Raw genomic sequence first — 24,926 nt, 5'->3', positions numbered from 1 at the left:
GTGGCTCAGATCATGAACTCCTCATTGCCAAATTCAAACAAATTGAAGAAAGCAGGGAAAATCACTAGACCATTTAGATATGACCTAAATCAAATCCCTTACGATTATACAGTGGAAGTGACAAATAGACTCCAGGGATTAGATCTGATAGAGTGCCTGAAGATTTATGGACAGAGATTCGTGACACTGTATAGTAGGCAGTGATCAAGACCATCCCCAAGAAAAAGAAGTGCAAAAAGGCAAAATGGTTGTATGAGGAGGCCTTACAAATAGCTGAGGAAAGAGAAACTAAAGGCAAAGGAGAAAGGGAAGTATATACCCATCTGAATGCAGTGTTCCAAAGAATAGAAAGGAGAGATAAGAAAGCCTTCCTCAGTGATCAATGCGAAGAAATAGAAGAAAGCAATAGAATAGGAAACACTAGAGATCTCTTCAAGAACATTGGAGATACCAAGGGAACATTTCATGCAAAGATGGGCAGAATAAAGGACAGAAATGGTATGGACGTAACAGAAGCAGAAGATATTAAGAAGAGGTGGTGAGTTTACACATAAGCACTATACAAAAAAGATCATGACCCAGATAACCATGATGGTGTGATCACTCACCTAGAGCCAGACATCCTGGAATGTGAAGACAAGAGGGCCTTAGGAAGCATCACTACGAACAAAGCTAGTAGAGGTGATGGAATTCCAGTTGAGCTATTTCAAATCCTAAAAGATGATGTTAAAGTGCTGCACTCAATATGCCAGCAAATTTGGGAAACTCAGCAGTGGCCACAGGACTGGAAAAGGTCAGTTTTCATTCCAATCCCAAAGAAGGGCAATACCAAAGAATGTTCAGACTACTGCACAATTGCACTCATCTCACATGCTAGCGAAGTAATGCTCCAACTTCTCCAACCAGGCTTCAACAATGTGTGAACCATGAACTTCCAGATGTTCAAGCTGGATTTAGAAAGGCAGAGGAACCAGAGATCAAATTTCCAACATCTGTTGGATCATAGAAAAAGCAAGAGAATTCCAGAATAACATCTACTTCTGCTTATTGATTATGCCAAAGCCTTTGACTGTGTGGATCACAACAAACGGAAAAATTCTTCAAGGGATGGGAATACCAGACCACCTGACCTGCCTCCTGAGAAATCTGTATGCAGGTCAAGAAGCAACTGTTAGAACTGGACATAGAGAGTCCATTGGACTGCCGGGAGATCAAACTAGTCAATCCTAAAGGATATCAGTCCTGAATATTCATTAGAAGGACTGATGCTGACACTGAAACTCCTCCAATACTTTGGCCACCTGATGCAAAGAACTGACTCATTGGAAAAGACCCTGATGCTGGGAAAGATTGAAGGCAGGAGGAGAAGGGACAACAGAGGATGAGATGGTTGGATGGCATCATCAACTAGATGGACATGAGTTTGAGCAAGCTCCGGAAGTTGGTGATGGACAGGGAACCCTGGTCTGCTGCAGCTGCAGTCCATGGGGTTGCAAAGAGTTGGACATGACTGGGTGACTGAACTGAACTGATAAATCTAATAAAAAAGTATGCAGTCTTCACCAAGATATGTACATAATATCTTTAGCAGCCTTGTTTATAGATGGCCCAATCTGTAAAAATCCAAATTCCCTCAACAATGAGATGAATAAATTGTGGCATAATCATATGATGGAATGCTGTTCAGCAATTCAAATAAATGAATAGCTACATCATCAACATGATACTTTCTATAACTGCAATATTGAGCAAAAGAAATCAGGGAGGAATACATATCATGTGATCCCATTGACACAAATTTCAAAAACTAATCCATAGTTTTAGAACTAATGGTGTTGGAAGTCAAGACAGTGATACCTTTGGGACGAATGGAGAGGTTAATGATGAAAGGGGTCATGAAGGAAACTTCTAAATTGCTGGTAAAGTTCTTTCTTCGCCTAGACAATGGTTATACTTGTGGGAATCTACCGAACTGTATAGTTAAGACTGAATTGTATAGTTAAGACATTTGTTATCCTTAAGATCATCTCAAGAATGCTTATAGATTATTACTACTTGTATATCAACCCAAACAAGTTAGTCTCTCAACATAACAAAGTTAACAATCTTAGTTTGTTATTTGAGTGATTCAATTTAGGAAATGCTTATTGAAAGCCTATTTATTTTATTTTTGTGTTAATTTTTTTTAGCTGAAGCATGTGGGATCCTAGTTGCCCACCAGGGATCAAACCTGCACCCCCTGCATTGGGAGTGCAGAGTCCCAACTATTAGTCCACCGGGGAAGTTCCTGAAAGGCTATTTATTCAGTAAAAGGAAGACATTTGGACAATGAGAGAGTGAGTGGTAGTCCTTGCCTTCCATTACTAAGAAAAACTTTAAGCTGATTGCTTTCACTCTCTTAAGGACTGATAATAGTCCTAAATTTATTGAGCATCTATTCAACACCAGATGCTGGAAATGGAATATATTCACATAGACCTCACTCCTTCCTAGAGAATAGTCAAGATGTGTGTGTTTATAATGCATTGTGGTTTAGCTTCTATAGATTTTTCACAATCATCCCATAAGAATACTTGGCAAAGCTGGCTGTAATGGTTACTTTATGGAATCAGTTTCCATTGAAATGATAGCAGTGTTCATTTAATGAACAGATATGCTGGGCAATTTTGGGAAAAATCTTAAATGCTTTTCCTTTTGGAAGAAATTAACTGGGCAGATCGGTGATATCAGCAAAAAAAAAAAAAAAACAAAAAAAACCACCACATATGTCTATATAGGCAGTCTTTGACTTATGAGGTTCAACTTAATGATTTTTTGCTTTTATGATTTTTTTACTTTACCATGGTATGAAAGCAGTATATGGTATTTAGTAGAAACTGTACTTCAAATTTTGATCATTTCCCAGATTTAATAGTAGGATGCTCCATCATTCAGTGCGCTGAGTAGTCATCTGCCCAAAATACAGACCTTCCATTTTGACTTAAATACTATGACACTCTGAAAAAGAAGTTAATCATGATAGCAATAGGACAGGAATTGGAAGAAATCAGATGAAAATGCACTGCCAGCTCCCACATTACTCATCTCCAGAGGAACTTTCATGAAGATACTCAAAAACATCTGAAAAGCTAGCTGTGGAGATACATCTATAAGTGTGTTTGCCACAATGTGACTCATTTAACATGGCATATTTTTAGAAGCCCATACATAATTTGTAAGGTTTCAAAGCAAAAATTTTCAAGCTTTTAAGTAGCTCTTTATTACTGTGAATTTATAATAGTCTGAATTTTATGTGCAGGTCTATAAGAAGCAATACTTTGATAATATTTTAAATTATTTTTGTTTGAACTATTGCTTGATTACTGTAACCCGACATGATTTTCCTACTGAGAATGAAAAATTAGGATTTAATACTTGGGATGGAGATCTTAAGTCTTTTAACGTGTACCATTTAAGTATTTTTATGCTCTACAATATGGGGGAAAAAAGTGTTCTACAAATGTGAGGAAAGCAGACAGGCAGAAAAGCCTCTTTGGCTGACATTGCACTCTTCACATGCTTTGAGTTGAATTTTTGGAGAAAAGAGTTTTTTATTATCACTAAATTTTGAAACATATGTATGTAGCTCTAGGTGCCGATTTTGCTGTAATGGAGTCCTGAAGAATGCATGGAGGCGACATGAATTCTCAGCAGGAGTGTTGTGGGGCTTAAGTGAAAGTAAATATCTTGGATGTAGTTTACAGTACTCTGTAGAGTATAATCCTGTGTAAGACAGGTCTTGACCTTTATATGAATGACTGATACACCAACATGAACTTTGTTATGAGGCAGTTCTCTGGCATAGGCTCAGAAAGCAGTCCTAGAGTAAAAGCCCTCCAATGTCTGAATTGTTGATCCTGAAGAAAAAAAAAATACACCTTTGTCACTTGAAAATATTATTTCTTTTAAAATAATTATGGAGATAATTTTCTGTCAACAGGTTATATAAAACAAAATGTGCTCAAGTGTGGTAATATGTTTATTGATAAGACTATGAGCATTTTCACAATATATTGGCTTTGTTCCAGCATCATTCTCACACCCTGTCTGAGAATATTAGAAATACAGATCTAATATAAAGTTAATCTCAAGCCCCTGATTACAGTGTGGGTGGATTATAGATTTTTGTAACACACCTTCAGCAATGCAAATTTAATCAAAAGGATCACTTGACTTTTTTAGAAATGAGAGAGAGAAGTAGTTGAGCCTCACAGCTGAAGATACAGTTTCATTTAGTAATGGGGCCTGACGAATCTTGCCCTTGAAATCAGTTTATTCATTCAGGAATGTATTCGTTTATTTACTCAACAAAAAGTTGAGTGATATATTCATTAAGTGATTTAAGATACTTGAACAATAAGTAGGAGTTAGTAAACCAAAAAAAGTGAGGTTCTATATAAACACAAATATTGTCAGTCTCTTCCTTAAAACTTCCTATGGCATCCCACTGCACTTAGAACAAAGCTCATTCATTTCCAAAGTCAAAAGTCCCTACACGATGGGACCTGTGTCTCCTACTTCACCTCTGACCACTCTCCACCTGCCTTTATGCTTCTTGATTATATATGCCAAGTTAGTTTCCACTTTAGAGCCTTGTGTCTGACATACTAGAATGCATTCAATGTGCCTTTTTCATTTTTTTTTTTTCTGTACATCTTTTGTAATCAAACTACTGGAGAAGGGAAAAGCAATCCACTCCACTATTCTTGCCTGGAGAATTCCATGGACAGAGAAGCCTGGTGGGCTACAGTCCGTGGGGTTGCAAAGAGTCGGACATGACTGAGAGACTAACACACACACACACAATCAAACTTCAGACCATGAAGTACGACTTTCTCATTCATTCTCCCCTCTGCACACAATGTTCTGCCTTCTACTCCCCCATCTTAAATCAAATGTCACTGTCCAGAAATGCCTTTCCTTACAATTTTATCTTAAGCAGGCTTATGTAACAAGTTATCACTACTTGCAGTTATCCTGTTCATTTATTTGCTTGTTTGTTCTTGTCTCTCTTCACTAGCATACAAAGTCCTTGAGAGCAAGGACTTTGCTCTGTTCATTCCTGTACCTCCAGTCCCTAGAAGAGTGGCTGGCACATCACAGGCAGTCAATAAATAATACCTAGCCTGGAAGGTGAGATTTTCATGTGAAATATTAAGCTTATTGATACAAAGCTGGTGTTCAACAAACTTTAAATTCCTTTCCTATCCACTGATGAGACTTACCAATTCAGTCTGCTGATCAGCAAATATCACACACTTACCATCTTGACTATAGAGGATACTGCATACTATCATTCAAAAACACACAGTAAAGGAATAATGACAACATGGAGGGTATTATCTTCTTTTCCTCCCAGTCCACTGTTTGCCACTCTGCTCTGCATCTCTAGAACACAGAACTTTAGAATGGCTTCAAAGAGTTCCCTATTTGCTAGCTTCTGACTGGGTTTGATGGATTGGAGATAAAATCAGATCAGAAAAAAACAGATTCTCTTGACTGAGTTCCTTTACTGAAGGTTTCAAGTTTGTGTTGGGCAGTCCTTTCCTGGAGTTCTCTGCAGTCTGTGGTTACTGTTCCTTCATACCTGGGGATGTTACATTCCCTGCTGGTCTGTTTTAACCCTGCCCCCACCTTTGTTATTAGAAACTCCTCAATCACTCAAGAGTGCCTCCCTCAAAATGGAATACCCATCTGTCTCCTGGTAGAACTCTTGATAGAATAAGAGGAAGTGGTCAGGATTAAAACAGCCTTCAGCAACACAAAAGCAACAAAAGTAAGAAGAACTATGGAGTGACTAGCACCAATGACAAGTCAAAGTGTGCACATTCTGCCATCTCTTTTTGCATCTGTGGATCACTAGCATCTGAGATTGGGTCCTCTAGGTAATAAATACCGAGACGGAGTTAAGCATTCAAGAGATTAACACCTACTAAAGGAGAGGAGAGAGGAGGGATTGGGTAGAAAGGGAAGTCAAACTCCAATGCAGGCTCTGCAAACTTCAGTCAATCCAACAAGGAGCTCTGTAGTGAGGAATGCCTGTCAGAGTGTCCTGCCTTAGGCTGAGATGATCCTGCTTTTGTATTCACTTGTCATTTATTAACGAGATTCATCAGATCACCCAGGAAGGGGTGATCTTCGGTAAGGTGGCTCTCTGCAGCTGAAGCAGACCTGGAAATAGGTGCATTGTTAGAACAGAAGCCATATGAATGTGGTCTCTCTGTCAACCTTTTTTTTTTTATTAATTTTTATTGGCACATAGTTGCTTTACAATACTGTGTTAGTTTCTGCTGTACAAAGTGAATCAGTTAAATTTATACACTCTTCTTTAGATTCCCTTCCCATTTAGGTCATCACACAGCATTCAGTAGAGACTCCTGTGCTGTACAGTAGGTTCTCATTAGTTATACATTTATATATAATAGTGTGGATGTATCCATTCCCCATCTCCCAATTCTTCCCACCCCCACTGCCTCCACTGGTAACCACAAGATTGTTTTCTACATCTGTGACACTATTTCTGCCTTGCAAACAAGTTCATCTGTAAATCTGTACCATTTTTCTGAAGTCCACTATAAGTGATATTATACAGTATTTGAGGTTTCTCAGGTGGCTCAGTGGTAAAGAATCTGCCTGTTAATGCAGGAGACGTGGGAGAGGCAGATTTGATCCCTAGTTTAGGAAGATCCCCTGGTGTAGGAAATGGCAACCCACTCCAGTATTCTTGCCTGGAAAATTCCATGGACAGAGGAGCCTGGCAGGCAATTCATGGGGTTGCAAACAGATGGGGATGACTGAGTTCACATATTTGTCTTTGTCTGTCTGTATGACAATCTGTATGTCAGTCTGTATAACAGTCTCTAGGTCCACCCATGTCACTGCAGATGGCATTATTTCATTCCTTTCTGTGACTGAGTAATCTTCCATTGTATGTATGTACCACATCTTTATCCATTCCTCATTTAATGGACATTTAGGTTGCTTGCATGTCCTGGCTATTGTAAAACAGTGCTTCAGTGAATATTGGGGTGCAGCATCCTTTTGAATTTTTTTTTCTGTATATATGCCCAGGAGTGGGATTGTTGGATCATATGGTAGCTTTATTTTTTTTAAAGAATCTCCATACTGTTCTCCATAATAACAGTATCAATTCACATTTCCACCAACAAGGTAGGAGGGTTCCCTTTTCTCTATACCCTTTCCAGCATTTATTATTTGTAGACTTTTTGATGAAATCTATTCTGACTGGTGTGAGGTGATACCTCATTGTATTAATAGTTTTGTTTTGCATTTCTCTAAAAATTAGTTATATTGAGTATCTTTCATTTGTTTTTTTGCCATCTATATGTCTTCTCTCTCCAAGCATTTCTTATTGTACAAATTTAATGCCCTTTCCATCTTAACTAAGCATTTATCAGACATTATGAATGTAACTTTTGCATTTTGAAGTGTGATAGCAAAACCAGCACAAATTTCTTTTTCCTTCTTCACAATTTCACAGATAGATTTGTTTCTACCTTAGATCTCAGCAATCTCAGCATATGATTTTTTTCCGCTTATTAAGTCAAGTACTTTCCCATTTTCACCTAAAGGAAGTGCTTTATGGCTTCTCTTTGGCGTATCTGAATTGCCAGCATTGTTACTCCTGTGTTTGGGGCCATTTTTAAGTAAACCAAAGGCTCCTTGAACACAAGCACTGTGATACCTTGACAGCCCATCTGATGGTTATCAGGGGGCTACTAAGTGACTGATGGACAGGATGTACTGGACAAAGGGATGATTCTGAGCAGGAGGGAGAAGGACAGCAGGAGATTTCATCACAGCGCTTAGAACAGTGCACAATTTAAAACGTGACTTGTTTGTTTCCGGAATTTTCAATATAATGTTCTCAGACCTCAGGTAGCAGAATCCATGGAAAGTGAAAATGTGGATAAGATGGGACCACTGTAATGAAGTTTCTCTATTTTATAAACTGCCAGGGTAACAGGCAGCTGATTGAAGTATGTTCCCACTTTAGGAAATCTGAGGTACTAAGAGAAAAAGTAGTACCACATAGTATCAGAAATAACTTCACCAAGCAGTAGAAGTGTGGCATTCATGATTATGTCTATATATTCTCATGGGAAGGTCTGCTTTGTCATATGACCTCTAAGATACTGAACATTCGTGGCTTTGAGGATTGATTCTTTAGCTCAGTGCAGTAGTTACTCTTTCATCCTGTGTGGTTTCTGAAGAAAGCTATTGTTGTTCAGTCACTAAGTTGTGTCTGATCACTCGAATGTAAACCCTCTGGACTACAGCACAGCAGGCTCCCCTGTCTTCCACATCTCCCAGAAGTTATTCAAATTCATGTCCATTGACTGAGTGATACTATCTAACCATCTCATCCTCTGCTGCCCCCTTCTCCTGCCCTCAATCTTTTCTAGCATCAGGGTCTTTTCCATGAGTCAGCTCTTTACACCAGGTGGCCAAAGTATTGGAGCTTCAGAATCAGTCCTTCCAATGAATATTCAGGGTTGATTTCCTTTAGGATTGACTGGTTTGACTTCCTTGCAGTCCAAGGGACTCTCAAGTGTCTTCTCCAACACCACAATTCAAAAGAATCAGTTCTTCGGTGTTCAGCATTTTTTATGATCCAGTTCTTATATCTGTGCATGATTACTGGAAAAACCATAGCTTTGACTATACAGACCTTTGTTGGCAAACTGATTCCAATACTGATTTGAAAGAAAGCCTTCCAAAGGCCTATCTTTTGGAAGATAGGCTTTCCAAATCAGTTTTCCTGACTTGTACTATGAAATCCTCCTCAGAAGCAGTATTATATTTTAATATTGACAAAACACTTGAGCTTCAAAATGCATCAGCCATTATATAATGTCTGGCTAAGTTAATAGACTATTTTTGCAGTGAAAATTGATACTTCAGTTTCTTTAAATGTTCTCATCCTTTTAATATACCACCTCTTCATCTGGATCTGTAGAGACAGTGACATTATGCTACCACATTTTCAGATTTCTTGTTAAAATATATTTGAATAATGGTTTGAACATAAAATGAGATCATTTGAGTGCATTAAGTAGTAAGATAGTGGGAGCATTTCTAGCAAGAGCAAATCTCTGCAAGGTGGTATCTTAGGCAAGGATTTTTCTCTTGTTTTTCTGGACTCAAATGAATAGACAAATTTCTCTGGGTTCGTCTGTCTCATAATGCAGAGCACAATTAAATTAGCTAGTTAAGAATTTAGCTTTAACATTTTTAATACTGAATACAGAAAAGGATGAAGTACATTAATTATTGAACATTCTTGATTTGATACTATAGACTATGCAAGTAATTCAGTGCCAAAATTTGAAGCTGAAGAGCTTCTTTAATATCTTTGACAAACATAGTTTACAGATTTGCAAAAGTATTCAAGAAACAAACCTACACCTTTTTGAGTGTGCACATGTACAGCTATGCAGTGCTGTACTGCATAGCTCTAATTGTAAACCAAAGGATCCTCAAACTCATGTTCTGTCAGATTCTTTCCAAACAGGCAAAAATCTTTGATCTCAGAGAACAGGGTTCCTACCAATTATTGGTTCTGGAAAACAAATAGAGAACACACATCTTTTTTTTTAGGACTTTGAATGTAACAGACTTTCACTTTAGCTTGCTCAGGCACTAGAGGGGAGTGTGGCGTCATACAAGTGCAGCGAGTGCTGCATTCTGCAAAGTGCGTATATGCTGGCATGCCCAAACACTGGGAAAAGGTACAGCAAAGAAGGACTAAGAAAAATATTCCCCTAAGATTGAAATAGGACAAACTTAGTTTGCAAAAGCCTACTTTGACCCAGTGTTTTACACAAAAATTCCCAATATAGAGATTTGATCTCCTTTAAGGGACAATATCATTCAATTTGGAGAAAGAAGTGGCCACCTACTCCAGTATTTGTACCTGGGAAATGCCATGGACAGAGGAGCGTGGAAGGCTACACTCCATGGGGTCATAAAAAGAGTCAGATGTGACTTAGCGACTAAACAAGTCATTCAAATAATTTAATTTACAAAACCTTACTGTTATTTAAAAATGACATATGCTTACTTATTTTTAAGAAGAAAGTCAAACAATACAGGAAAGTACAAAGAGGAAGTGAAAACAACTGGAACTCAAACGATATATTCCCACCATGTGGGAGAGGAGTCTTTCAGACATCTCTCTCATTCACCCTCTACATACAGAAATATGCATATGATTTGAAATACATGAAATGACACTGTATGTATGTATTGTATGAAACTGTGCCTTCTGTTTCTGGAATGGTATTGTCGCAGATGGAGTAGACACCTTTCTGTGGTTGTGAGAAGGACGAGTCACAGGACCTAGGTTTAAATTTCTTCTCCATGCACTATGTGACGTTGGGCAAGTGAGTTAACCCATCTCCATGTACCTCAATTTCCTCATAATGCAAAAATAGGGATGATAATATTACCTACTTAGACAGTTGATGTGAAAGTAAAATCAGATCATGTAATTGTTTAAGATAGTACCTGGATCAAAATAAGTACTGAACACATTTTAACTATCTTAATACAAGTTTCAACTTCAGAGTAACATAGAAGGTTGTTACAATATGAAAGTGGGATATTTTTTCAAATAACTTTCATCATGATAATCCTGAACCATGCTTTTAATATAAATTATTATTGCTTCTACATTTAACTATATCTTTCTTGATGCTGGTATTTACATGCAGCAAATACTATATACTTATTGACTGATCTACTCGAAGACTTTAACAGAAAGAGATGAACTACCTTTTGTGGAGGCCATTTAAAAATTGATATTTGGCAAAACTAATACAGTTATGTAAAGTTTAAAAATTAAAAAAAAAAAATAAAAAAATAAAAATAAAAAAAATAAAAATTGTTCTGTGGAACACAAGGTGCCTTTAAGCAGGAGAGTTTTCCATGGGCCGGCTTTGTAAGACATGACTCCAGCTAAAAATCCCTGTTAATTATTAAACCCTTATGTATAATCTGGATACCTGACACTGCAGATACTGAAGATTGAGAACAGAGAGTGTTTGTCTCTCAAGCCTAAACATGGATAGAAAAAAGTAGTTATGGGGTAGAAGGGGTTGAAAAACCTCAAACCTTTCCCTCTTACATTTAGAAAATAGGCTGGGTTATCTCCTGTTTTGGCTGGCATAACTACTGCCTAAACAATCAGTTTAAACCTTGTTTGGGATTCCTGCTTATTTTAGCATGGCGGATCTTAAAATTCACAGGATCTTCCTTTTGGTTATTTCTCTGACAAAGTGTTTGGAGAGCACAAAACTGCTGGCAGACTTTAAAAAATGTGGTGACTTGGAATGTGAAGGTAAGTTGCTTTTCTTTTTTTCCTCTTAAACTAAGGCTCTGAAATGATATAAAATGTTATTTTGGGCATGTATGATAAAAAAATGAACATCAATATCATTGGGAAATATTTGTAGTTATACGGTATAGTCCATTATAAAAAGGACATGCTAGAAGCAAAACGTTTTGTGATAGTTTTTAATGTAAATATAAAGGAGTAAGGATAACCTTATATATAAATATATCAGAAATTATAAGGATATTAATCCAGCTTTCAAAAACAAATTAGCACTTTTACTACTTTTTAAGATAAATGGAAATGATTTATATTAAAAAAATCAGGCCATTTGATAGCTATTTTTATGAAGCTCTTACATTTTTTAGTTTCTGTTTCACAATCAGAAGTTTCTGACTCTCATGAGTTTTCTAAGACTTTTTATTTCATACTATCATGATTTATTGTCCAAAACTTTATCAAACATTAATCATTTTTGCATAATTTATTATGTAAAAATACTGAAATGAGTTTTAGGAGTTGTAAATTTTATTTATGTCTTTGAATATTAAGCTTTCTTCTACAATGATAAATTAATTTTCATTTTGTTCTTTAAGAACTTATTTTCTGAAATTGGCATTATGGTACAAAATGAATAGCATCTTTCATCCCAATATATTATAATTGCTTTAAACCTTCTATCCCTCCAGTATGTGAGAATTATTTCTAATTTGCAACATGGAAATTAAAAATGCAAAATAGTATTAACATAAATAATTTAAAAGTAAATTTGTATGTGTAAACATTTTCTTTAGTAATTTGGATATGTAATTTAGTATAGAGAAAATGTTTACTAGATAATATTATTATATAAGCATTATATAATTATATTATTATCTAATTATATAATAAAACAATTTTTATTTCCTTTTTTACAACTTCATTTTAGTTGCCTTAGGGTTAGGCACATATCATGTAAACAGAACATTCACATTTATAGTAATTGATAAAAGTTATTTTAACTTTAATTGCACAACTTAATCAAAATGTTTTACATATGTCAGTATAATTATAATAGTTAATATGGTATGTATATTACTTTACATGTTGAAGGGCTAAATCTAGCATATGTGGATATAATCATAGTTACTAAGGGTCTGTTATGTGCTGGGTCTGGAAGATCAGGGGTGTGTATCTAAGCGGAATAAAATAAAATGTAAGATAAGTTTCTATTCCTCCAGCGATTTTCATTCTAGTAAATGATGATAAGACAGGTCAATATGAAATAGTAAATAGGGATACAACATAAGAATAATAGGTAATTTTGAAATTCAGAGAAGGGGCAGAGTAGGCTGGACCAATTAGGGATATCTCATATAAGAAGTAAGATATGAGTTGTCCATTAAGAGAGACTGATGGATTTCTAGAAAGGTTTAGGGAAAAACAGAAAGAAGAGCTTAGAATATAGAAGGCTGATGTTGCAGTGAAAAGAAAGTCAATTCAGATCTGGCTCCAGTATTTATCAGGTGTGTGACCATCTCTTTGAGACTTAATTAAAGGCTCATTTGTTAGTCTAAGATGAGATTATTTCCCTCATAGGCTGTTTTGAGAATTTCATAATAACAATGATAAAAGGTATGAAAGAGCTTATCATGATGCCTGGAATATAGTAGGTGCCAGGAAGAAAACTAATTATCTTTTCCTTCCCTTCTCTACTTTGTGTGTTACATAGCTTTAATAAGCAGAGTCTTCGCCATAAGAGATTACAGAGGACCTGACTGTCGATACCTGAACTTCACTAAGGGAGAAGAGATATCGGTTTATGTTAAACTCTCAGGAAAAAGGGAAGACTTGTGGGCAGGAAGTGTAAGTATCTAATTTTATAAATTGAATACAGAATAAATGACCAGCTTGCACGAAGAAGCCTGCTTTTTATCTCTAAAAGAACTTTAACATTTCAAAGTACTATCTATATACATGCTATGCTATGCTATGCTAAGTTGCTTCAGTCGTGTCCGACTCTGTGCGACCCCATAGACGGCAGCCTACCAGGCTCCCCCGTCCCTGGGATTCTCCAGGCAAGAACACTGGAGTGGGTTGCCATTTCATTCTCCAATGCATGAAAGTGAAAAGAGAAAGTGAGGTCGCTCAGTCGTGTCCGACTCCTAGCGACCCCACGGACTGCAGCCTACCAGGCTCCTCCATCCATGGGATTTTCCAGGCAAGTGTACTGGAGTGGGGTGCCATTGCCTTCTCTGATATATATATATATATATATATTTATATTTATATATATATACACACACATATATATATGTAAAACCTTTATATATATATATATATAAAACCTTTGACATATTTAAACAAACAAACATGGACATGTTCACTCTTGGTTCCAGAATTTCTATAAAAGTAGCTTTGAGGAAGCCAGTCTGATTGGGCTGAAGGCTTAAGAGTGCCTTGAAGTTATTTTACATAGCATGCATAGTTTTTGAACTTAACTTTTATATTTGTTTGGAGAGACCTTAGAGGTACTGATGGAGATTACCGGGTGACTAGGTAAGCCCAGCCATCCTTTGTTGCTACCAACAGCCAAGTTTAAGAGAGACTGGGAAGTTTTAATCAATCAGATTAAAAGACATGTCTTGGGCCTTCCCTGGCAGTCCAGTGGTTAGAGCTGCATGCTATCACCTTTCACTGCCAAGGGTGCAGTTCCATTTCCTAACTGGGAAAACTGAGATCTCAGTTGGCCAAAAAAATAAAAAAGACATGTCTTTCTGAGCAAATAAAGGACTTAGTTGCTATTGAAGAGGTCCTCTGAAAGATTAGTAGCCTAAGGAAATGAGGTATATGAATTTTTCATGGAAAAAAAGAATAACTGAGACACTTTTATTTGGCCCAAAGTCCTATTACACTGAAATTCCTAGATGCCTGAATCATCTTTCTGAATATATAACATAGACAAATTAATGATTAATATTTTCAGTTGAAAACAGATTGGTATCTTAGATTATATCATTATGTTTTAGAATGAAAACATACCATGACACATGATTTTATTCCCAAGCTGAGCAAGCATGACCAACCTGATACATACATCATTTCCATATAGCATATGCATAAGAGCTCTTCCTTGTATAGCATCTACACGGGAAGCCTCTGATCTTTATTTGAAGCAGCAGATTCTACATGGGTCAATCCTGCTTCTTAGCATTAGAGGCTATATGACTGAACCTCAGACATTATCGACCAGAATTGTTTACCTGGACTTTGCAGCTCCCAAGACTGCTTACTGCTTATGGTTCTTTAAACACATTATTTCTCTGCCTTGAATGCACTGGAGGTATCTAATGCAACTATAAGAAAAATTAAACAGTAGGTATCATAAGAAGAAAGCATTCTTTCTTGTCTACTGTGTGTGAAAATGATAGTTCCGCACAAAGCAACACGTAATGTGTGGAGCCAGGGTGAAGTTTCAAGCACACTTAGTTTTGTGCTTAGGTGTCTAGTCCAGGCAGATAGCCATTTAAGAAGCCACACTGTGGGCTTCCCTGGTGTCTCAGTGGTAAAGAATCCACCTGCCAGTGCAGGAGATATGGGTTTGATCTCTGATCTGGGAAGACCCCACATGCTGCCAAGCAACTGAGACCGTGGATCACAGTTATTGAGCCCACACTCTAGAGCCTAGGAGTCACAAGTACTGAAGCCCATGTGCCCTAGAGCCCATGCTCTGCAACAAGAGAAGCCACTGCGATGAGAAGCCTGCACACTGCAACTAGAGAACAGGCCCTGCTTGCTGCAACTAGAGAAAAGCCTGCATAGCAACAAAGACATAGCACAGCCAAAAATAAGTAAATAAATAAAATTAAAAGAATCTACACTGTGTGATGAAGACTCTGGGCTTTCGTTGCCGAGGGCCTGGGTTCAATCCCTGGTCAAAGAACTAAGATCCTGCAAACCAGGTTTTGCGACCATAGAAAAGAAGCCACATTGTGGAGTTTGCTTTGTCAGTTTTCAAATAGTTGCAGCAACTGAAGAGCTGGAAAAATCAGAATTGAGGTATAATGGTGCTAAATCAAAGGGCCAAAAGAAATACACTCTTTAAACTTGGACAGGGGTAGGAAATGGGCTGAGAGTGGCCGTGTGAAGCCTTCACTCTTGGGGGACATCTTGAAGGCACTTAAACAAGATTGAGAGGATCTCTGTCACCAAGGTACAGAAGTTGAATGGAACCCAATTCCCTCTGGAGGACTTGTAGATATTTACTATCTTGATGAATCCATCTTGGCTCTTCAGAGTTTAAACATTTTATTTTGACATCCTGAAAATGCTGAATATGTCACAGCTCCATCTAGCTTGGCTACTGTCACCATTCCCTTGTTTTTTGATATTCCAGGTTTATTAGTATAAATCTGTGGTCCACTAGGCAAGAAAGGTCATTAAGAACAGAAAGAGGAAGAAAATGAGTAGTTTTCCCTCTGAAATCTGAAAAAGTGCCATTTTATAGCTTGCCCCTTTGTTCCCTCAAATTAACCCTGTTCTGTTGAGTAGCAAATGGAATATGATTTCATTGGACTTTCTTTTAGATAGTAAATGAAAACCAATTAATATTTGTGATTTGAAATACATGAAAGTCAAGGACATGGAACAAAATTAGGCTCAATAGCTATTGCTTTGATCACTCTTACTTGCTAATATTTATTCTTCATTTTGATAGAAAGGAAAGGACTTTGGATATTTTCCCAGAGATGCAGTCCAGATTGAAGAAGTATTCATATCTGAGGAAGTTCAAATACCAACAAAAGTGAGTAAACAGATTTTGGTTGTTAATTGAACTGATTTATTTTTTAAAGTAAATTTATATATTTTTTCTCTAACAAAAGAAATAATTGTAAACACCCAAGAATTCTCTTTTCCAATTACCAGTTTTCCTTTTCTTCTTTCTCCTTTTAATGAATGTATTCTTTATTTAATTTATTTTTAAATTAATTGATATTGGAGTATAGTTATTCTGTGTGTGGGGGGTGTGTGTGTGTGTGTGTGTGTTAGTCATTCATTCATGTCTGACTCTTTGTGACCCCTTTGGACAGTAGCCCACCAGGATCCTCTGTCCATGATATTCTCAAGGCAAGCATATTGGATGGGGTTGCCATTCCCTTAACGGTTATTAGTTGAATTTAAAATTTCTTGATTAACACAGTTTTCTGTGGTGTAAGTGCCCATTAGTTATACATCTTATATAGTGGATACATAAAATAGTCTTAAGTGGAAAAGGAAATTGCAACCCACTGCAGTATTCTTGCCTAGAGAATCCTGTGGACAGAGGAGCCTGGTGGGCTGCTGTCCATGGGGTCGCATAGAGTCGGACACAACGGAAGCAACTTAGCATGCATGCCTTGGAGAAGGAAATGGCAACCCATTCCAGTATTCTTGCGTGGAGAATCCCAGGGATGGAGGAGCCTGGTGGGCTGCTGTCTATGGGGTTGCACAGAGTCAGACACGACTGAAGCGACTTAGCTGTAGCAGCATCAGTGCCACAAAGTGAAAATATAGATCACTAACTACAAACCACCAAAGGGTTCCATTTCCACTTAAACCAAGGTCATACACTTTATGTCTGAACTTTTTTTATTTTTTGTCTTCATTCATATCTTGGTAGTTTTCCCTGCTTTCCAATAAAGTTTTTCTATGAGGGGTATTATATTAAAAAAAATAGCCTTAAGAACTAACACTAGGAATAGTTTGAGTATGTGAATAATATCAGGTAAAACAGGGTTAATGACAAAGATTTTGCTTACTGAAAAATTAGCAGGCAGTAGAATACAGTGGTTTAGAGCATCAATTCTGGAGATGGGCTGGGTTCAAAGCCTGACTTAACCACTTAGTTGTCATGTGATCTTTGTGCCTTTTTTCTCATTTGTAAAATGAGGATGATGATTATAAACTTACCTCATAAATGTATTGAGGAAAAAAGAGCATATGAAAGCACATAAAACAGCATTTACTAAGTGCTATGTAAATGTTAGATATTATTACTAATGTTATTGTCCTCCTGAGACAGAGTTTATTTCCCATCATACTCTCTAGGTCTCCAATCTGTAAACCTCTTTTGCTGTTGGATTTTTAACTGAGTTTGATAATGCTGGGCTTGATAATGAGAAAGGGAATCAGAAGGTGACTTTTCAATATGTGAATTTGACTAGCACATTTAACTCAGATTCTATGTTCGATCCCTGGATCAGCAAGATCCTCTGGAGGAGAGTATGGGCACCCACTCCAGAATTCTTGCCTGGAAAATCCCGTGGACAGAGGAACCTGGCAGGCTATGGTCCATAGGATCACAAAGAGTAGGACACAACTGAAGCAACTTAGCACACACACACACACACACACACACACACACACACACACACAGGTTAAGCCAGTTTACGTTAAATGAGGTCAGTGTGAAGTCAGTTCTGCCTGGTTAAGTAAACTGTCTATTATTTGGCTCTTTCCCAGCACAAATTCTGGGATTAACTGTCTATTTACTCTGTAACTATTGGTCCTGCCAGTTCTGTCTCCAAAATATATCTATCTGTCTTCTCTTCATTTTTACTCTCCCTATAGCTCTGACTCAAGGCATAATTACCTCCTGAGTAGAACCTGCAGTAGATTTCTAACTGGTCTTTTTACCTTTACTTTTGCCCTCTTCCAATTCATTCTCTAAACAGCCATGAATCTTATAGTCATGAATCAAAATTCAAAAAATCAGATCTTGTCATTCACTTGGTTTAAAGCCTTTCAACAGCTTTGCGTTGAATCTGAAATCAAGCCCTTACTCCTTACCTGGCTCTGCATGATCTGTTCCTGCCCTCTGCTGACCCTGTCTTATGCCCTTCTTCTGGCCCCCACTATGCTCCTAGCCATGCTGGCCTATTGACTGTTCTTAGACCATACCAAGCGCTTTCCCTGTCTAAAAACCCAAATAGGTCATTCTCTTTGTTTGGAATGCTTTCCCTAAGTTCTTTATCTGGTTAGTTCCTCCTTAGCCTTTTGTTGTTGTTTAGTCGTTAAGCTGTAGGTCGCAGCTTAAACATCAGTGCCGCAGAGAGCTCTTTCATGATGGTTCTAAAGGAATTATTGCTTCTCAACCACAGCTTCCTGTTTATTTCCTGCATAGCACTTATCACAGTCTATTATTTATTGTTTCTATCATTTACTATAGAATTTCAGTACTTGGCACAGAGCAGAGCACATAGTAGGCATATAGGAGGCCCAAATTCTTAGGTCAAGTCCCCTGGGAAATAGATGGACTTTTGCATCCAAGAAGTGTACTGGGGGTGGGTACTCTTAAGAATAGCACTTATAAGGAAACACCAGAAAAAGCAGGATTGGACAGACAGAGAAGTTGAACTATGATGCAGTTGCAGCAATGATTTCAGGTGATTCTATAGGAACTTAGACGCTGGGATGGCCTTTCAGATTTGTTCTGAATAGAGGCAAGGGGTTGGGCCTTTTGATCCTTGCACAGCTGGCTCATCTAGGGTAGTATAACCTTGGGCTACATTAGGCTAGTATTTACTAGAGACAGTTGCTATTTCAAGTATTTGATTCATTTAATCTTTCACAACAGCCCTATAAGGTATTATTTTTCTCATTTTACAAATGAAGAGACTGAGGCATAGAAAGCTCATCTAATTCACCCAAGGTCACAAAGCTAGTAAACAGCGGGATTAAGATTTCAATCCATAGTGTTTGGCTCCAGTGTCTATTAATCACCTACAGTGTTGCAGTGCCAAAATTATACTGTAAAAAATTGTAATTCTGAAGTTTATTTTTTGTAAAATTCTGAATTTTATTCTCATTTTATAATGGTGATAACCAAAGAGCAGTGCATATCAGTGTCTCATACCTTCAGATAAAAAAAATAGCTTTTACCATTTTATTCTTGAAAATTTGGTTGTTCTGTGAGATGAGCAAGGGGATCCCTGCCTCCATTGGCTGTTTGCAATAACTCAATAAAAGAAGCCTGAGTGTTTTAGTGTAGCTTCTAACCAGGCCATCATGCTTTAGAGTCTGGTTATTCTGAGCTGTGATCATGTGCTGTAAGTTCCACTCTGAAACCACGGCACAGCTCCATGTGTCCATTCAGTGTACCCTTACAAGTAGCAAGTTTTTGTGGCCATGTACGCCTTTTCATTAGAGTTTCTTTGCAGAATATACTCAGTACTAGATTGTCTTTTCTTCTAAAGTTCTTCAACTATTTGATAACAAATCCTAATGCAAGTGATATAAACCTAACTGAGGTTTATATCACTAACCCTGAAAAGTCAGTTATGATACAAGTGTTTGCAATTAGGAGTTTTTGCTCAGCTATTGAGCTAGTTGTGTGGCCTTGGGAAAATGACACTCATTTGGAATGATTTTGGACAAACAAGGAGTTTCAGTATATTAATGTTAATCATATATTTATTTTTCCTTTCAGGAATCTGACTTTTTCTGTCTTCTTGGAATAAGCTACATATTTGAAAATGAAGCTAGTGAGTTAAACAGTGATAATGGTGAAAATATGTATCCATATGAAGAAGATAATGACCCCAAATCTAATGTATATGAAAGTGATTTTCAGATAGAACCTGGCTTTTATTCAACTTCTGAAAGTAGTTTGTTTGAAGACCAATTTCCAGCTTCAGAGGCTCCTGAAGATATCAGAAGTACTAGTGAATTAGAAGATTGGGAAGCAGAAGCTGAAAGTATAGAACAGTATCTTATTCCAGAAGAGGTTCATGTCCCACCATCTTCAGCTGTCCCTGAAGTGAAAGGATGGTTTGGATTTGGAAAGGACCAAGCTGAAGAAAAGCCTTTTGAATCAGTTACTGAACCTCAAGAAGAAAGCTCATTTCTAAGTAGACAAATAGCAGTGGAAGATGGGAATGACCCAGAGGAATTAAACGGTGGTGAACCCCAAACAGAACCTAAGCAAGAACTTGAATTAGAGTTTGATTCAGTGCCAAAGGAACAGTCTGAACTGTTAGTATCTGAGTTAGAGCACATTCTCAATCCTCAAGACACTGGTTGGTTTGGTGGTGGATTTACAAGTTATTTGGGTTTTGGAGGTGAGGATACAGAGCTTGAGTTATCGTCCAAAGAAAGCAACCCACCGTTAGAAGATGTTCCTAGTTCCATATCCTCTGAAGAAGAACCCATTGTTCCGTGTACAGAAATATTAACAGAAAAGGAAGACGTAATCACTAATGAGAGCTCAATTCTCAAGCCAAGTTGGTTTGATTTTGGTTTTGCTATGCTAGGCTTCGCATATGCTAATGAAGATAAAATGATATCAGATGATGGAAAAAATGAAGAAGGAGGTGAGGAAGATAAACATAGACATCCTTCAACAAGTGAATTTGACCCTGATAAGGAACAAGAAATAAAACTAATAAAAGTTACAGAAACTGAAAATCAAATAGGCAAGGAAAGGGTCTTAGAGAAAACAGAGGATTCTGATACTGTACCATATTTTAAAAAGTTATTGTATAATTTTGACAACCGCTGGAGGTTCCAGAACACTCCAAAGGAAACGGAATTGACATTTCCCAAACAGACTCTGGATGAAAGTAATGTAGGTGAAAATGATAAAACAGAAGAATTTTCAGCTGAAAAGTACCCCACCACAGATAATATAGAAGATACGTTGAAAAGTGGTTACAGTCAGCCAGGTTAGTATAAAAATATCTATAATGTGATTTCTTTTTTAAACATAGGAAAAAGTGAAATTGCTAGTTGCTCAGTTATGTCTGACTTTTTGAGGTGCCATGGACTGTAGCCCGCCAGGCTCCTCTGTCCATGAATTCTCCAGGCCAGAATATTGGAGTGGGTAGCCATTCTCTTCTTCAGGGGATCTGCCCAACCCAGGGGTCAAACCTGGGTCTCCCACATTATGGGCAGATTCTTTACAATCTGAGCCTATTTTTAAAAGTACAAATCACATGAAAAATCCAGGAATCCTTGTTTTTCTAAATAAACAATAATCAGCAACAACCTTGCCAATCACCCATTTATCGATATATCTGGTTTGCTCTGGGACTTAGTAGATCTTAAAGTGAAAGTCAGTCAGTCATGTCCAGCTCTTTGTGACCCCATGGACTGGGGGCCTGCCAGGCTCCTCTGTTCATGGAGTTCTCCAGGCAAGAATACTGGAGTCAGTTGCCATTCCATGCTCCAGGGGCTCTTCCCAACTCAGGGTTCAAACGCAGGTCTCCCACATTGCAGGTGGATTCTTTACTGTCTGAGCCACCAGGGAAGTGCTTAGTAGATCTTAATATCATAAAATCTCAAGGGACAAGGAATGATTGGATGTATATGGATATTTCAAGGAGATCTCTAGGTATTTTACAATAAGTTTTAATCAAACTGCTATATGTAGACAGGTTTAAAAATATATGTAGTGCTAAGGCTTTTTTTTCCCTAAACAAAAGCAATTTCTGTTCCCTTTGTCCATCTCTACTTCCACCTCTCTCCCAAGGATAATAATTTCTTTTATTTTTTAGAGAATATTTCTTTTAGTATTTATCTATTTTCTAAATAAAATATTTATATTGTTCTCCTTTGATTAACTTATTTTAGATAATGTCCATTGACTTTCTGTTCTGTTAGGTGATAATTTTTGCTTATTAGGTTATTTTAAAAACACCTTTCATTACTTTAAAATAGCCTTGGTTTCTAAATTATATTTTATTCTAGATCTATAGTTCCTCACCTCCCCACTAAGAAGATCTGTGATAACAAGGGTTTTCTTTAAGTGTACAAGGTAATATGGAAACTCAAGCAAAAACAAAGTAAAACGTTTTCCACATTGTCCATCAAGTCTCTCAATTCTGGGAGCTCAACAGAAGGCAACAGAAGAGAGCAGAGTAGCGGAGGAGACTTCTAGGTGTCCAGGCATCAGTGACACCTATGATTAAAAACACGTGGATTATATTTTAAGTAGAGTTATATAACATGACTTTCGCACATCTCCATTCTGTCTTTATGATGGACAGATTAGAAACTCAACAAATATTGGCCAATAATACAGAAACTATTGAACTTTAGAATGACAGAAAAACTTTCATAAGAAGAGATCAATAATGTTGCAAACTCAGAAAGAAACACATTTCACTGGAGCTGGTTGATTTTCTTGAATTTCCAGAAGAACTATATGTTATTTCTTAATATTCTATAAAATGTGAGTTCTTTATTTGATCAACATCCTCTAACCAGAATATAGACTTTAGATTCTAAGTGAAGTGAAAGTATTAGTCGCTCAGTCATGTCAGACTCTTTGAGACCCCATGGCCTGTAGCTGGCTAGGCTCTTCTGTTCATGGAATTCTCCAGGCAAGAATATTAGAGTGGGTAGCCATTCTCTTCTCTAGGGGATCTTCCTGACCCACGGATCGAACTTGGGTCTCCTGCATCACAGGGAGATTCTTTACCATCTGGGCCACCTCTAACACTTTTCTAAATAAGAAAGGTGTAGATATGATGATTTTCATGACTGAAAACATTAGAGACCTAGATTGTCAAAGGCTAGAGGAAATTATTTTATTCTAAGCTTGTTAGATCCTAAAGAGATATTTGTGAAAAAGCAGATAAGAGTAACTGGAAAGAAGAGACTAAAACAAAGCAATATCAACCCAGAAACATAGACATTTCAAAATATAGATATATAAAAATATTTTAGAGCTTATATATAGAAACTTCAGGGCATTCTGAATATCATTTTAGTAGAATTTATTTCATGTAGTGATGCTGGGAAAATAACTTGGTAAATAGTCAGGCAGTGCATTTATGCAATTATAACTAGTTTTGAAGGATTTTTATAAAAGTGTTAAATTCTTTTAAGGTTCAGAAAAAAGATGCCTTACTCTACAAATATTTCAAAACATTTCAGTATTAACTAAATGAAAACAAACTAAGGTCATGCAAAGTTTGCTATTAAAAAAGAGAATACTAAAGGAAGGATTCAGTTAATGCCACAGAGTCTATTTTCTGGATATTGGAGAAATAGCTAAAATAGCCAATATTTTCAGATAATTTCACTACCCCTTTTAGGGAATAACAAGTGAAAACTGGACTTATTTGTAAAGAATGCATAAGAAAAATGAATCGCTGATCTTGAATAAGTATTTGTGAAAAGTTGAGGCTTGAGATAACACATTTACAAAAAGCCAATAGTGCTGATATAAGAATTTACAAAATAAATTAATTAGATAAGTTATTTATATTACAATATTAATAGCTATTTTACAAAAGGATTCCAACTGAGCTTATTTAAATAATGAATTTTCCAAGTACAGTTAAATATGAAAGAATATTATTTTATTTGAATTAAAACTTTATTAATTTATTAAAAATTATAAGAAAGTCATAACTGTATCTAATGTAAATCTTTTTTAAAAATTGAAGTATTTACAATATTTCAGGTATACAGCAAAGTGATTCAGTTATATATATATATATAAAATATATATACATATAAGAACATATGTGAATATACAGATAAGAATATATATTACTTTTCAGATTGTTTTCAATTATAGGTTATTATAAGATATTGAATATAGTTTCCTGTGCTATTATTAGGACCTTGTTGTTTATTTTATATACAGTAGTATATAAATGTTAATCCCAAATTCTTAATTTATCCCTCCCTTTCTTTCCTTTTGGTAACTATAAGTTTGTTTTCTGTCTGAGTCTATTTCTGTTTTGTAAATAAGTTCATTTGTATAATTTTTCTAGATTCCACATGTAAGTGATATCATATGATATTTGTCATTCACTATCTGACTTCATCTAGCATGATAATCTCTAGGTCTATCCAATGCTGCAAATAGCATTATTTCATTCTTTTTTATGGCCTATAGTCCATTGTATGTATTGAATACATACAATTTTCTTTTTCTGTTCATCTGTTGATAGACATTTAAATTGTTTCCATGTCTTGGCTATTGTAAATAATGCATGTATATTTTCAAATTATAGTTTTTTCCCAGTATGGATCCTATGGAAGTTCTATTTTTAGTTTTTTAAGGGACCTCCATGCTGTTCTCCCTAGTGGCTGCCAGTTTATGTTCCCACCAAAGTACAGAAGGCTTTCCTTTTCTCCACACCCTTTTCAGTATTCATTGTTGACTTTTTGATGATGGCCAAAACTCCCCAGGTCAGTAGGTGCCCAATATGCTACTGGAGATCAGTGGAGAAATAACTCCAGAAAGAATGAAGGGATGGAGCCAAAGCAAAAAGAATACCCAGCTGTGGATGGGACTGGTGATAGAAGCAAGGTCCGATGCTGTAAAGAGCAATATTGCATAGGAACCTGAAATGTCAGGTCCATGAATCAAGGCAAATTGGAAGTGGTCAAACAAGAGATGGCAAGAGTGAATGTCGACATTCTAGGAATCAGCGAACTGAAATGGACTGGAATGGGTGAATTTAACTCAGATGACCATTATATCTACTACTGCGGGCAGGAATCCCTCAGAAGAAATGGAGTGGCCATCATGGTCAACAAAAGAGTCCAAAATGCA

General features: G+C 36.8%; 1 protein-coding gene across 11 annotated transcripts in view; it reads left to right on the top strand.

The window, feature by feature from the left end:
- The first annotated feature begins 11,067 nt into the window (after positions 1–11,067).
- Positions 11,068–24,926, top strand: part of MIA2 (MIA SH3 domain ER export factor 2) — a 91,676-nt gene continuing 77,817 nt past the window's right edge. For 10 of the 11 annotated variants that reach the window (XM_006053776.4, XM_006053774.4, XM_006053773.4 and 7 more), the window contains exons 1-4: positions 11,076–11,401; positions 13,107–13,240; positions 16,092–16,178; positions 19,842–21,075. In XM_006053776.4, the coding sequence (XP_006053838.4) occupies positions 11,287–11,401; positions 13,107–13,240; positions 16,092–16,178; positions 19,842–21,075 (1,570 nt within the window). In that variant the 5' untranslated portion in view covers positions 11,076–11,286. Of the gene's footprint in view, positions 11,402–13,106; positions 13,241–16,091; positions 16,179–19,841; positions 21,076–24,926 lie in introns of all 11 variants that reach the window. The other variant, XM_044933037.2, reaches the window with a different exon arrangement.

The sequence above is a fragment of the Bubalus bubalis genome, chromosome 20 (genome assembly GCF_019923935.1).
Source record: "Bubalus bubalis isolate 160015118507 breed Murrah chromosome 20, NDDB_SH_1, whole genome shotgun sequence".
NCBI classification, from domain to species: domain Eukaryota; kingdom Metazoa; phylum Chordata; class Mammalia; order Artiodactyla; family Bovidae; genus Bubalus; species Bubalus bubalis.
Note: the sequence above shows the minus strand (reverse complement) of the source record. Positions and strands in the feature narration are given on the sequence as shown.